Source organism: Acinonyx jubatus, chromosome D3 (genome assembly GCF_027475565.1).
Source record: "Acinonyx jubatus isolate Ajub_Pintada_27869175 chromosome D3, VMU_Ajub_asm_v1.0, whole genome shotgun sequence".
In the NCBI taxonomy this organism is placed as follows: domain Eukaryota; kingdom Metazoa; phylum Chordata; class Mammalia; order Carnivora; family Felidae; genus Acinonyx; species Acinonyx jubatus.
The window spans coordinates 36,312,886-36,327,360 of record NC_069392.1 but is presented as its reverse complement, the minus strand read 5'-3'; the positions used below and the strand labels follow the sequence as shown (position 1 = coordinate 36,327,360).

The following is a 14,475-nucleotide window of genomic DNA, read 5'->3' as shown; positions in this document are numbered from 1 at the left end:
GAGCCAGCTGTCACAGACTTGTGCTGTGAACCCCTAGTCCAGTGGTTCCCAGAATGCCAAAAATGTTAACAGATTCTACCAGGTCCACAGTCCCATATCTATAATTCCAAAATCCCCAAATCTCTCTAATCCGAAAGCTTTTTCATGAATCATATGATTGTAAAACTTGTTCGGACCTGAACTTATCTAGTGATAAATCACCTGAACTGACAGGAGGCTATTTATTGTTTGTATTTATTCTCCCTGGTGTGTGTATTTTTACAGTTTACTGAAGATATACTAATGTTTTTGCTTATAGGATACTGCCCCAGATCTCAGTGGGAATACCTATCAGTCAGCGTCTTAGCAGGAAGAGATGGGGGCACTCAGCACAAGTGAATGAGGAGAGTTTAGTAAAGGGATTGTCTGTAAGGCTGTGTGTGGCTTGAGGGACCAAAAGGGATGGCACAGGAGGGCCAGAGGAGGGTTTACTTGGTGCACCAGGAGATGTGAGTAAGTACCCCTCGGTTTGAAGGGCTAGGTAGAAGTAGCATTACTGGAATCCAGAGAGAACGGCCTGGAAAGAGGCCACTGTCAGCAGCTATGGCCTTAAGGTGGAAGGAGCCAGCTGATAGCAAATCCAGCAGAGAAGTCTGGGAAATACATACCCAGGGTGGCTTTTCCTCTTCCTTGCAGATGTCCTGCTGGTGCCTTTCTTTGGTGGCACCATACCTAAAACCAGAGGCAAGGGAGCCTAGAGGTGTAGACCAGAAGGTGAACTGCTGGGGCCCCCACAAGGTAGTGAGGGTGGGAAGTGGATCTGGAGGGCAAAAGGAAAATGTCCTGCACAGCGTATTGTATAATATTCAATATATGCCCTCTACCGTCTTTCTGAAACTCAAACACTCAAGAATGCTTAGAGTTGTATTTTATTAAGTAATAGTATATGCCTACATTCAAGAAAATATTAATACATACAAGTGAAACGTTTTTTTTTCCTTTAGCTAGCAGTCAGAGCTTATAGGACCTTACAGGCTTATGAATCATGTAGTATAATTCCTTGGCTACTCTGAAAGATCAGAAGTACTGCACTAAAGAGTGCTCTCTCCTTCATTCATTGATTCACACGTTAATTTATTTTACCAGTATTCTTTGTTGATTGCCTACTCTGCAAAATCTATGGGCTCTGGAGTACAGAGACAAAAATGTGACAATAGCCGTTCCGGTAGTTTGCAGTTTAGTAAAAGACACTAATTTTAATTTGTTGGCAAATAATAATGCAATCCTAGGTTAGCAAATAGTTTCATCTCAAAGCTGCCTTGCTGTTGGAGGCTCTGTTTCAAGAGGGCTTTCTTGACCATATGTGGGCTCAGTGGAAAAAAACCACTATGATCTAGTAGCTACTTATGCCACGGGCCCAGTAGCAGAGTGTGTCCACGGAGCACAGTTTTGGCTGACTGTGCTCTAACTAGGTGGCAGAGTGAGATTGTTCTTATAACATAAGCAAGAGGGGTGACTTTGAATTAGGAACACCTGAGAAGGCTTCATGGCAGTAGGTAGAGGGTTTTTTAGGATTTCTAGATAGGAAAATGACAGGCTCGTGTGAGTGGGCCACAGGGTCTTAAGAGTAAAAAAGTAATAGGCGATCAAAGTAGATTAATAAGCACCTATTCAAAGGAGTTTGGACTTTATTTTGTAGCAAGTGGGTTAAAACTGAGGGCTTTCGAGAAGGGGAGGAACTGTTTTAGGAGAGTCATTCTACCAGCACTTTGAAGAGGAGGGTTTAAGAAGAAAGTGGTTGGAAGTAATCTATGTCGAAGAAGGATAGCTGTGAGCTTGGCAAGAGATGATGATACAAGAACAAAGATCACAGCATTGGGAATAAAAGGAATTGTTGGCAGACATTTTGAGAAAGAAATGACAGATGTGATGTGAGAGATTGGAGGGAGAAGTCCTAGTGATTCCAGGGTGTCCAAAATGTGAATGCAGGGGCGGCTGCCTAAGTGGCTCAGTCAGTTAAGTACCAGACTCTTGGTTTTGGATCAGATCATGACCTCCCGGTTTCATGGGCGTGAGCCCTACAGTCGGTCGGGCTCTGTGCTGGCAGCAGGGAGCCTCCTTAGGATTCTCTCCCTCTCTCAGACCCTCCCCCATTCATGCTGTCTCTGTCTCTCTCAAAATAAGTAAATAAACTTTAAAAATAAAATAGAGGCCCCTGGGAGGCTCAGTCGGTTAAGCATCCGAGTTGGGTTCAGATCATGATTTCTGATTCTTGAGCCCGAGACCCATATCAGTTTCTGCTGACAGCTCAGAGCCTGGAGCCTGCTTTGGATTCTGTGTCTCCCTCTCTCTCTGGCCCTCCCCCACTTGCACTCTGTCTCTCTTTCTCAAACATAATAAATATTTAAAAAATTTTTTTAATTAATTAATTAAATAAAATAAAATGTGAATGCATAAGACGGAGGCCTGGGCCACTGAAGCTGGCTACCACTGTAGTTTTGGACATCTTGGGGCAGAGTTATGGTCAAAATATTCACAAGGAGATGCCCTGCAAGTATTTAAAATTCCGAGCCTATAGTTCAGGAAAAAAAAAAATGCCAAGGAGAAAAATTCCATGTCCAGAAAAAGTTCCACTACTGTAATTCCTTATGGTAATTCCAAAATGCAAAAAGCCTTAAAAATTGCATGGTTTTAAAAAGTTTAGTGCCAAAACTTACTTGGTGACAAACCTGATCTGAATAAATGTGAGGCTTTTATAGTTTGAATAAAGTTTGAATAAAGAGTTCTGTCCCAAACTATAGTAAATGGTATCAAATTACCGTTTAAAATAAAATATATTTATAAATTCTGAAACATATCTGGTCCCAAAGTTTTAGATGAAGCATTGTAGATATGTCTCAATAATTACATTATGAATTTATTTTACATTTTAAGAAAGTATTATCTTAGTTTTGATACATTTGGCATCAAACACAGTAGGTAAACAGATACATCTTTGTATCTGAAATTTTTGAAGAATGAAGCATTCTTTGTATGTGCCTTTTCCATACGCTGATGTTTGGTAAATTTTAATTGATAAAATTGGGATAATAATACTATTGATCCCTTTGACTTGTTTAAAGAGCTAATGAACAGGATCCAACACATAAAGGGTATTTTAGTCATCCAACCATTTGAATCAACAAAATATTTTCTAAGAAGCATTTTGGAATTTTTTTTCTTTCCCAACCTCTGAAAGTACAGTGAAAATAAATGTCTCTCTTGATAATGTGAAGGAAGTAGCAGGGAGAACCAACAGGTCTTGAGAACCTACCATGTATGTGATGCTTTTAACCCCATGAAGAGAATATTATTTTCCCCATTTCACAGATGCAGAAACATTCTGAGATGTTAGTAGCATGACCTAGGTCACCCCTCAGTAAGGGGTAAACTATCTTCTCTTTTCCCTCCACCTAGCTCCCAGGGGAGTGTGAGAGACAGGTAAAACAGCCTGTCATAGTGTGAAAAATGGAGTCATTGTGGGCCTCTAGCATATTTTGGTTCCCTTTTTAAATTGTTAAAAGAATGTTGTCTTTCCATTTGTGCTGTTAGTCTTATATAGGTAAAATCATTGAAAATCATTTCTGATTATGTCCCTTTTTACCTGCTTCCCTGCCATATCTTTCTCCCCTAAATAAAGACCTCTGGAAAAAACATGTATTCAGCCCAGATAATCAAGTCTAATTTTCAGACAAACTGAAAGCAGTATCTTAATTTGATCAGGATTGGGAGGAGGAAAGGGATGTGGGGTGAGGTAAGAGTCTGGTTGCAGTGGTATTGAGGGTGAGGGAGGGAGGTTTTCTGCTTGCTGTAAGAGGGAGTTACCTGCCCAAAAGGAAATCAAGTTTATTGTAACTTGACCAAGTACACAGCAACGTAATCCGGTTCTTCAATTTTTGATGTGAATGCTTTAAATGAGAGAGTGTCACATTTACTCCCTTTCTTCCGGAGACCACACGTTGTAGACCGGGCCCCTCTCCTTCTCTGCCCAGGCTCCCAAGGCAAGGTTTCTTTCTCTCACTTCTTGCTGCCAGGCAGGAAATGTTCCTAGCTATGGGATAAGCGTCCCGTTGGGGGGGGCGGGGGAGGGGGGGGAGGAGGGGGGAGATGAGAAAAGGAAAAGAAAAAGAAACAAAGCAAGAACTGCTAGAGCTGCTAGCCCAAGCCCCGAAGGATCACAGCGGGTTTCCAGTTTCCTAGAAACAGGGATTCCACCCACCCCCAGCCCCGGCCTTAACCGCCGCCCCCCGCCCTCCCCGCCTCCAGCATTTTCCCCGCCCCCACCCCCAGCGGGGCTCGTGGGCGTGTCTTTAAGTCCCTGCTAATAGGGCTGCCCCGCGGGCGGGGCCGGCTTCCCGGGGCGCCCCTGACAGCTGCGGGAGCTAGCCCCTACCTAGGAGCTGGACCGGCCACACCACCCCTCTGGTGACCGGGCCCCGGTGCGCTGGTCCATGCTGGTCCCCGCCTTTGTTCTCGGGCCGGAGCGGGGACATGCACGGCTGACGATGGAAGTGGAGGACTCGGGCGGCGTGGTGTTGACCGCCTATCACTCGTACGCTCGCTCTCAGCCGCCCAGCTCCGAGCCGCGCTGTGCGCCCAGGGCCGCCGCCAGCCACCCGGGCAGCAGGTACCCAGAGCTGCTCCGAAGGGAGCAGAGGTTTCCCGGGCTTGGGGCTTTCACCTCCCAGCTGTGTTTTCTGCCAGGGCGTGAGAGCACCGTCACATTGTCGTTTCAAGTTTTGGTGGACTAGTTGAGTGAGCCTCCTGTTCTTTGTATTGTCCTTGATTGAAAGTGGGAAGTGCACGAAGTCCCAGCCGGCAATGGTTAAGGTCCTTGGCTAGCAGAGGTTAGCAGTGGAGCTATGTTCTTGATACAACTTGATGATAAGTAGGCATATGCCTCATTTCTGCCAAATTCACCCATTGACATATTGGAGATTATTTTTAAAAAAATCATTGGAAATGAGATACAAACAGAAAAGGGTAAAATTTTGAATACGTTATCCTAAATCCTCGAATACTGTTGAGTTTCTTTATTAACTGCATGCCACCTGAGCTAAAACATAGCTGGAGAGAGTCTCTAAAAAGTAAATCTACTCAGATTTACTGACAATTTTATTTCTAGATTTTAAAAAGCACTCAACTGTATAAATATATTGGTATTATTTTATTATTACTGATGTTGACCCAGTGCTGTAAATGCAATTATAATTTATTTCTTTTGGGTCAACAGAAGTCTATAATCATCTCATTATGTGCATTTTAGATTTAATAAAGTAGGGATCTATGTTAAATTACTCTGTATCAGTGTTCATCTGTTTGATGCAAGATCAAGGCCAATGTGACTTCCATTAACTAAACAAAGATGTTAGACCCTTAGGAAAGTTCCCTGGGCAGAACAAAAGTGTTACAATAAGAAGTGAGATGGTTTGATATCTGACTCATATTTAGGGGAAGTTTTGCTTGTTTAAATGTGGCTATTTGTTTACTATGGATCCACTGGTGAATGGTTTTCTTTACAAGTGGGAAGTTTGAGGGTTGATGTGCTTTTTTGCATCCTCATTTTCATTTACTTTTTCCCATACTTTTATCATTAGTTATGTGATAATGATTACTTCTGTCTCCTAATCTAATTGATTGGTGAGGCTTTCAACAGATTGTGATTTTATTTCAAGGAATATCCTTTTGGCTAGTATCCATGAGAAGAACAAACTGCATTGGCATGAGATCTATGTTGGGCTTGATTAACAAAGACAATATTGTTCTTCTAAAAAGAGCAAGTTGAGTGAAATCTTATTTTTATGTTAAGACAGTAAGAAAATAACATTTTTCTTCCAGCTTTAGGAGCACATTGTTTTAAAGGCTACTTGTCTTTAGGGTGCTTTCTTTTCTTAAACGTTATCCTTGACTCTAATTACTCAGATTATGAATAACTAAATAGATATAAGTGAGTTGATGAGAAGCAGGGCCTAGTTTGTGCATTTTTAGATGGTCCTGGTGTAGCTGTCTTGTCTGTAACTCCCAGCAGCTGTCTAGGAGCAATAGCCAGATTGTGCCATTTGGGCCTTCCGAAACTACATCCGTTTCCAAAGCAAACTGGAGGAGAAGTTCCATTAACTCAGCATGTGGTCTTGTGGAATGATAATGCATGAGAGCAAAAGAGTTGTGTGTCATAGTTAGTGTTTTGTCATACGGTTGCCAGTTAGATTTATGTTGCTCCAAGTTTTCATTTCTGGTGACCGTGTGCACCCTCTCTATAGGAACCTTTGTACCACTCACCCTCTGATGCAGGAGATAGTTGACCCCGTCCCCTGCAACTAAATCACAAGAGAATAGCTTAATTCCTTGGTTCCCAGTAACAACAATCAAAAAGAAGTTCCTGTATTTACAAGGAGCCGGCGGGCACCATCAATCATGAGTCTGATAACAGAAATAATCAGGACCGAGTTATTAACCTTTGACTCACTAACTACTGATCAATACTTCCTTTCAAGCCAAGGAGCAAGATCGTATTGTTCTACTTATGAAGAAAGAACTCTCTCTTTCAAAAATACGCTTTCCTTTAAATTGCTTACATATGTGTAACGTATTTGTGGAGGAGTGACCAGTATGGCACTAGGAAACACGGACTATTGTATCATCATTCTTGAGCTCTGAGCAGCAAAGGTTCAATTCAGACCAAACCATCTTCTCATTTTCCAAGCCTCCACTCTATCTGACTTTATGTGCTTTTGATTTTGGGGGGCCTATTTTTCCCACTAAAATAAAATCTCAATCTCTCTCTTTGCGTCTCTCTCTTCATTATTCTCTTTTGTTCACTGTTGTATCCCAAGTGCCTAGAGCAGTGTCTGGTACATTGTGGTAGCTCAGTAAAGATGTGTTGAATAAACTAATGAATTCCTACCAAGATTGTAAAATGGCCAAGATAAAATGGCAGGATTTTAAACAATAGAAGTCACTGTGTTTGTACCTACTATGTGCCAGTCACACATTACGCTTCAGTAATACAAGAATGGATAAGACAAGGTCCCTACCTTGAGAATGTGGCCCTTTGTCTTTCAGACCAATAGGATTATTAAAAAAAAAAAAACAAACTTGGAATAAGTGGCAACATTTTGAAATGAAGGGGCTTCAGATGTATATCTGGACTGTCAGCTTCTCATTAAAAATTATAATAAAAAAATAAAGGATCCAGCGACTCAGGCCTCTGCTGCTACCTGGTAGCACTGGCTAAAGCTGAGTAATGGCTGCTCCATTACATGCCTCCCCCTGTAACTCTTCAACAGGGAAGCTGGGTGGCTACTTTAATTTCTGTAGGGACTGCCCATTTTATTTTATTAAACTAAGTAGCCAGAATAAAGTGTACTTGCCAGTTACTCAGGCTTGGGGTCAGGCTCCTGGACCCCACACATCATCTGTGGCATTTATTACCATGTGGCCTTGGGTAAGTTGCTTCAACTGCTTAGAGTCGTATCCAATACGACTCTGTAGTTGTATTATTACTGTTAACACTTTTCTTTTAAAGTTTATTTATTGGGGTGCCTGGGTGGCTCAGTTGGTTAAGCATCTGACTTTGGCTCAGGTCATGATCTCACGGTTTGTGAGTTCCAGCCCCTTGTCGGGCTCTCTGCTATCAGCAGAGCCTGCTTCGGATACTCTGTCTCCCTCTTTCTGTGCAAGCTCTCTCTCTCAAAAATAAATAAACATTGAAAAAAAAGAGTCTCTTATAAAAAAATAAAGTTTAGTATTTTGAGAGAGAGAGAGCACAAGTGGGGGAGGAACAGAGAGTAAGAGACAGAGAATCCCAAGCAGTCTCCATACTGTCAGCATAGAGCCCAACTTGGGCCTCGATCCCACGAACCCCAAATCATGACCTGAGCCTGAGCCAAGATCAAGGGTCCTATGCTCAACCAACTGAGCCCAGACACCCCTACTGCTATCACTTTTAATCACAGTTGTTGATGTAAAGAGGAGAGTAAAATAATTTTGGTACCTATCCCCAAAATTTATTCATGGAGGAAAAAGACTCGAGTACTAAGTATTTGTTGGGAGTAGGAAGGGTGATTCCTTATTTCACAAACATTCTATCTTTACATTCTATTTGTAAATGATGAAAGAGAATGAAGGATTGTAAATTCTTAGTTCTGTTAAATGATTGTCTTTACAGTCCTGTGCTTTCTATTTAGAGAGGTTAAGCTTCTAGACCCTTATTCGGAATCCAGAGTGAAAATATTAACATACTTACAAAATTATTTCACTTACAGAATGAAAGGTAGCTGAAGATAAAGCTGGCTATCTTGAAAGGTTCTCTAAGTTATACATAAGAAATATATATGATTTTTTTGGTGAGTGTACAGTATAAAATGTCCATGAGTATTTCTGATGTTCATTTTGTTATACCATAAACTTCCTGAGAGAGAACAAAAATAGAAGAGGAAGAGAACCAGCTCTTCCTCAAAAACAAATAAAAGAAGCTAACCAAGGTTATCCTAGGAATTCTAGTTCTATAGCAATGTTAAAATTTTTGTAAAGGGGATATTGTTTTGTAATATTATAACTGTGCATAGTCACAGGAATGATTTGATTAAAATGGAATTAATGATAATTAGAAAGTAACTATTGTACTTTGTGGAAAAAAACTAAATTTAGCAACTCTTAGCGCCATCTTTATTGGTACTTTCCTGGATGGAAATTAATTAAAACGTTTATTTCAAGGTGCAAACTCTTGTTCAGTTAAGTACTTATATAGGACTATGTGAGCTTCTGGACATATACAGAGGTACACTAAAATCTGGGGCAGAAACTTTTTATTGAAAACTTTTTCTAGAAGATTCAGAAATAGTAATCAAAATAGGATTCTTATGAGAGGATAAGATATTTATGGGTCATTTTTATGTTATGGTTAAAACCAGAGTCAGTGTCTCTGGTTTCTTTCTACAGTGGGGCCCCTGCTGAGTGTAGGTGCCTCCATATGTGGAGCTGTTGGAAAACATCTGGCACATTTCCTTTGATCATGTCATTTGGCTAAACATTTGGCCAGTTGCTCTGTCCATTTTTAACCTGCTCTCTTCTCCCTGATCATTAATCCTTAATGTATTCACAAAAATTCAGGGATCTAGGGCATTGTGGAATCACATTCATGAGGATAGATAACTGTTTCTTAACTTTCTATTTTGATATAATACACTTCTGCAAAACTTGCAAAAGTAGTACAGCATTTCACGTAAACTTCCTTCAGTTTCTCCTAATGTTAACATTGTGCATAACCCTAGTTTGATTATCAAAACTGAAAAATTAACAGGGGTGCATATGGTTGACCATGGATTTAACTTGATTTCATCACTTTTTCTGTTGTAGAATTGAACTTGGGATCCCATGTTGAACTTCATTTTGCCTCCCAAACCTCCAATCTCTGACAGTCTGTCCTTATCTTTTATGACCTTGGCACATTTAGAGTACTGGTTGCTTGTTTTGTAGGAAGTTCTTCAATTTGGATTGGTGTGATATCTTCTCATGGTTAGATAGAGATTGTGCATTTTGGGTAAGAATTCCACAGGATGATGTTGGGCCTTTCTCAAGTGCACTATATTTGGAGGGGACATGATGGTGATCTGTCTCACTGATGTTGATGTTGGCTCTGATCACCTGGTTAAAATGGTGTCTGCTGGGTTTCTCTACTGGTGAACTACTATTTTCCTCTATATAATTAATAAATAACTTGGGGGAGATGTTTTGTGATTATGAAATATTTCCTGTTTTCTTCTCAAACTTACCTCTACTGATTTTTTTTCTCAATTCTTCTACATTGATGTATTTTATATACTATAAAATGCATATTCAGTATTCTCTCTTATTTTATTGTTTGATCTCCCTTTCCTTTAAAAAAATCAAGCAAATAAACTGGGATGCCTGGGTGGCTCAGTTGTTTGGGTGTCCGACTTCAGCTCAGGTCATGACCTCACGGTTTTTGGGTTTGAGCCCCGTGTCTGGCTCTGTGCTGACAGCTCAGAGCCTGGAGCCTCCTTCCGATTCTGTGTCTCCCTCTCTCTCTGCCCCTCCCCTGCTCACGCTCTCTCTCTCTCTCTCTCTCTCTCTCTCAAGAATAAATAAACATTAAAAAAGATTTTTTTAAAAATCAACCAAATATAAAAAATGGTTTAATATCCATAATCTGGTCTGAGTTTATAAAATCTATTCCCTAATTTTCAAAGTTTCATGATTTTTTGGAAGCAAAATTTTATTATAGTCAGGAGAAAAATAATCAGAAGGCTACTAAATTAAAATAAGAGAGGTAGTTGTTAAATCCCACTTTGCCTGGAGGTATTAACTGAGGCTATCTGTTTTCTTAGAACTATGTCTGTACCTATTGGAAAACATTTTTCCTTTACCAGTGTCCCTGAGGTGTTATTTGAACCTTTGCAAATGTATTGTAACTAAAGTAAACGTTTAATTCACATATGATCAAAATGCCTTCTCATTCCACTCTTAAACTATTTCATTTCTGAAGTAGTTCTTATTCTCTGTTTTCTTAATCTGTGGTCTCTAGATATCATCAGTTCTAGCAAAAAATAAAAGTTAAATGTTATGGAGCAGAGGAAGAGAATAAAATGTTTCTCAGAAGAAAATTTCAGAAATAAGGTTATCCATTTAAGCGATAGAGTTTGTTTTAAGCCTCTTTGGATGAAACTATAAGGTCATGCATACCCCTACCTAGGACAGAAATGAACCTTTTCTTAATGAATGTCATCATTAAGACAGTATAATTTACAGTGCTCTGTGTAGTAAAGGCACCCTATTGGGATGCGAAAGTTTACTTGCCTTCATAGTAAATAGCCTGCATTGGTGTATTGTTTTATGTCTTCAGTAATTTAAATATTTTTGTTGTTGTTATTTCCCAAGGCAGTCTTGAAACCCTTTAGTCATACTTACGTTCTTTTTAATGTTGTTATTTTAACATGCTTTATGATTTACTTTTCATTGGATAATCAGGGTTGTGAGAACTGTGTAAAGAAAATGCTGTTCAGAGGACCAGAATGCATAATCTAACACAAGACTTGGATAGCATTTATTTCTGTTTCTGGAGTGTTTCTTGGTTTGCTTGTTTGCTTTCAGTTTCTTGTTGTGTTCTGGTTACTGGAGTTAGTGAGTTTTGTACAATGTGTCATTCTTCACCCATGGAATCTCATGTGCCCGTTTCTTTGTGATTACTAGAGGATGAACTTCAGAACAAAATAATAACGCATCCGGTTACTTTGGTCTCTATAATGGGAGCTAAAGAAAGTAGTAGATGGTTTCACCACATTCATCTTAAATATCTGGGGTTTATGACACATTCTTTCAGTATCAAATGTGTTACATCACTTTGAATAAGTGAATATTATAGGTAAAACTGTCCCTTTGACAGGCATTAAGTGCTCAGTGATTCCAAGGGTGGAAGAACATATACTAAGTATCACTCAGAGAACCGGCTGCCTTGTCTCATGTTACTCTTAAAAACTAATTAAACCTCTGCATTCCATTTGTGATCCCTCAGATTGATAGATGATGACTGCAAACAGGCACACAATGGAGAGGATAGGAAGCTAAAGTATGCAGAATTTTTAAAATTGTCAAACACTTGAGATTTATTTATACCATTTTAGTAATTCTAAGTTAGGGTGCTGATTATCTTATGGATAAGAGAGAAGTTTTTACATCTGTGTTAAATGTTGTGGTTGGTTAGCCACAAAGTTTACTTTTGTACATCTGTAATGTATACAGAAAAGAATCTCTCTAAAGTTTCCTATTCAGTTTTCATTTATTGAAAATCAATTTAGAAAACACTGCCAATACATTTGCCTTTATGCAAAGGTCCATCAGTGTATTTACATTTTCAGATCTGTGGAGATATCTGACAGGTGCTTAGAAAAAATGTTGAAAGTACAAAATTGGCATTATAGTTAATAATATGACATTTGATCTCTTCCCTTGACACTTTTCTCTACCTCGTTACCACACCTAAAAGTTTACACAGTAACTAAAGTTAATACCTCTGTGGTTGGAACTAAACCCATATATAAGTAGCTGGAAATGAAGAGCCAAACAAAAGAGAATAAATTTAGTCAGAGAAGTAAGGACTAAACTTCTTTCCAGAAAATTTCCTTAACAGTAGTAGCCAGAGAGTTTTCATCTGTCATAACAGAATGATCATTTGGCAATTAATCACGTATTGTCCTATGATGTCATTTCTTTTTTTTTTTTAGAGGCCTATTTTTATTGAGAACTTATTTAGCTTAACATACATTATCTTATTTAATCCTTACAACAGTCCTGGGAAGTAGGAAGAAAGTAAGGCACAGAGAAGTAGTCCAAGGTCACACAATGAGATAATGATTCCCACTCAGCCCTTCCAAAACTACTGTTTAAATCTTGAAACATTTAGTATATTATGGATTTAGTGTTTTCCTGTCTCAGTTTGATCATAGGTTAATTGAGAGGAGGGACAGTATTATTATTGTGTCCTCCTTAGCAAACTTACAACTTTCTCATAGTAGGTGTTACAGATACTCAGTTTTGATTTAGTCTTTCCTTTTGCAGTAATTTTTATTCTATTTTAATGTAATAAGCATCGGTGGGTTAAGTATGAGTGGATAGAAATAGTTTGAAACATTTTGTTATCACTTGAAGCAAGTGCAATGTTAGGAATTTTTTTCCCATTAATTTAAAAGCTGTATTCTTGCCCTTCATGCAATCTTAGGTAACAGTATTTTAAAGTAGACAAAACGTGCTGGAAAAGTCATTCGTTTTGACCAAGACAGTGAGATCTAAGCAATTAGTAACAGGAAATCTTCCTGTGGCTTTTTGGGGGGGGGGGAAGGGGGGTGGTGGCAGAAGTGGGGGAGGGTAATTTTTAATCTTTTAATCCTTAGGTTGATGTTCTTAGTAACTAGCTCTTAGAACTTTTCATTTAGTTTTATTAATTGCTTTCTTTAACTACTAAGTTAGATTTCTATGGTTAAAAATACGCTTTTCACTTCATTCCTTGAAATTGGACTCACAACATAATTCTTCATAATTTTTTTCTTCCTTTTGGGGAAAGCTCCAATAAATTATTTTTTAATTAATTTTTTTTTAATTTTAGCATAATTAACATACAGTGTTACGTTAGCTTCATGTGTACGACATAGTGATTCATCACTTCCATACAACACCCTGTGCTCATCACAAGTGATCCTTAATCCCCATCCTCTATTTCACCCATCTCTCCACCCACTTCCCCTCTGGTAGCCATCAGTTCTCTATAGTTAAGAGTCTGTTACTTGGTTTGTCTCTGTCTCTGTCTCTGTCTCTCTTTCTTTTTTTCCTTTGCTTTTTTGTTCATTTTTGTCTTTCTTTGACTGACTTATTTTTTATTTTGCTCAATATTATACACTTTAGCTGCATACATGTCATTGCAAATGGCAAGGTTTCATTATCTTTTATGGCTGAATAATATTCCATTATATATATGTGTACACACACACACATACATACATACACACACATCACATCTTCTTTATCCATTCATCTATTGATGATATTGATGGACACTTGGGCTGCTTCCATAATTTGGCTATTGTGAATAATGTTGCTCTAAACATAGTCCCTTCCAATCAGTATTTTTGGGTAAATACCAGTAGTGCGATTACTAGATTTAGAGTAGTTGTATTTTTAACTTTTTGAGGAACATCCATACTGTTTTCCACAGTGGCTGTACCAGGTTGCATTCTCACCAACAGTACAGGAGGCTTCTTTTTCTGCACATCTTTAAAAAGAAAAATGTTTTTAATGTTTATTTATTTTTGAGGAGGGGAGAGATGGAGTGTGAGCAAGAGAGGGTTAGAAAGAGAGGGAGACACAGAATCCGAAGCAGGCTTCAAGCTCTGAGCTGTCAGCACAGAGCTGATGTGGTGCTTGAACTCACAAGCCGTGAGATCATGACCTGAGCTGAAGTTGGATGCTTAATCTACTGAGCCACCCAGGCGCCCCTTCTTTTTGTCTATATCTTTACCAACACTTGTTTTATGTATATATACATGTATATACTTATTTTATATATATGTATATATGTATATATATATGTGTATGTATGTATATATATACATATATATATTTTTTAAGATGTATTTATTTTTGAGAGAGAGGGAGAAAGAGCAAGCTGGGAAGGAGCAGAGAGAGAGAGAGGTACAGAAGATCTGAAGTGGGCTCCACGCTGACAGCAATGAGCCTGATGCAGGGCCCAAACCCACGAACTGTGAGATCATGACTTGAGCCAAAGTTAGATGCTCAACTGACTGAGCCACCAGGTGCCCTTGTTACATATTTTATTTTAGCCATTGTGACAGGTGTGAGATGGTATCTCATTTTAGTTTTGGTTTGTATTTCCCTGATGATAAGTGATGTTGAGCATATTTTCATGTGTCTGTTGGCCATCTGGAT

At 39.0% G+C, this 14,475-nt stretch overlaps 1 protein-coding gene across 8 annotated transcripts in view; it reads left to right on the top strand.

Annotated features, from left to right (window-relative positions):
* Nucleotides 1–14,475, top strand: part of ARHGAP28 (Rho GTPase activating protein 28) — a 240,748-nt gene that overhangs the window by 28,641 nt on the left and 197,632 nt on the right. For 3 of the 8 annotated variants that reach the window (XR_008291487.1, XM_027068528.2, XM_027068526.2), the window contains exon 1: nucleotides 4,349–4,645. The exons of 1 other annotated variant lie outside the window; for it this stretch is intronic. Coding sequence is in view for 4 of the 7 variants with exons in the window: in XM_027068528.2 (XP_026924329.1) it covers nucleotides 4,470–4,645 (176 nt within the window). In the remaining 3 variants the exon portion in view is untranslated. 4 more of the 8 variants (XM_027068529.2, XM_015082756.3, XM_027068530.2 and 1 more) reach the window with 3 other exon arrangements.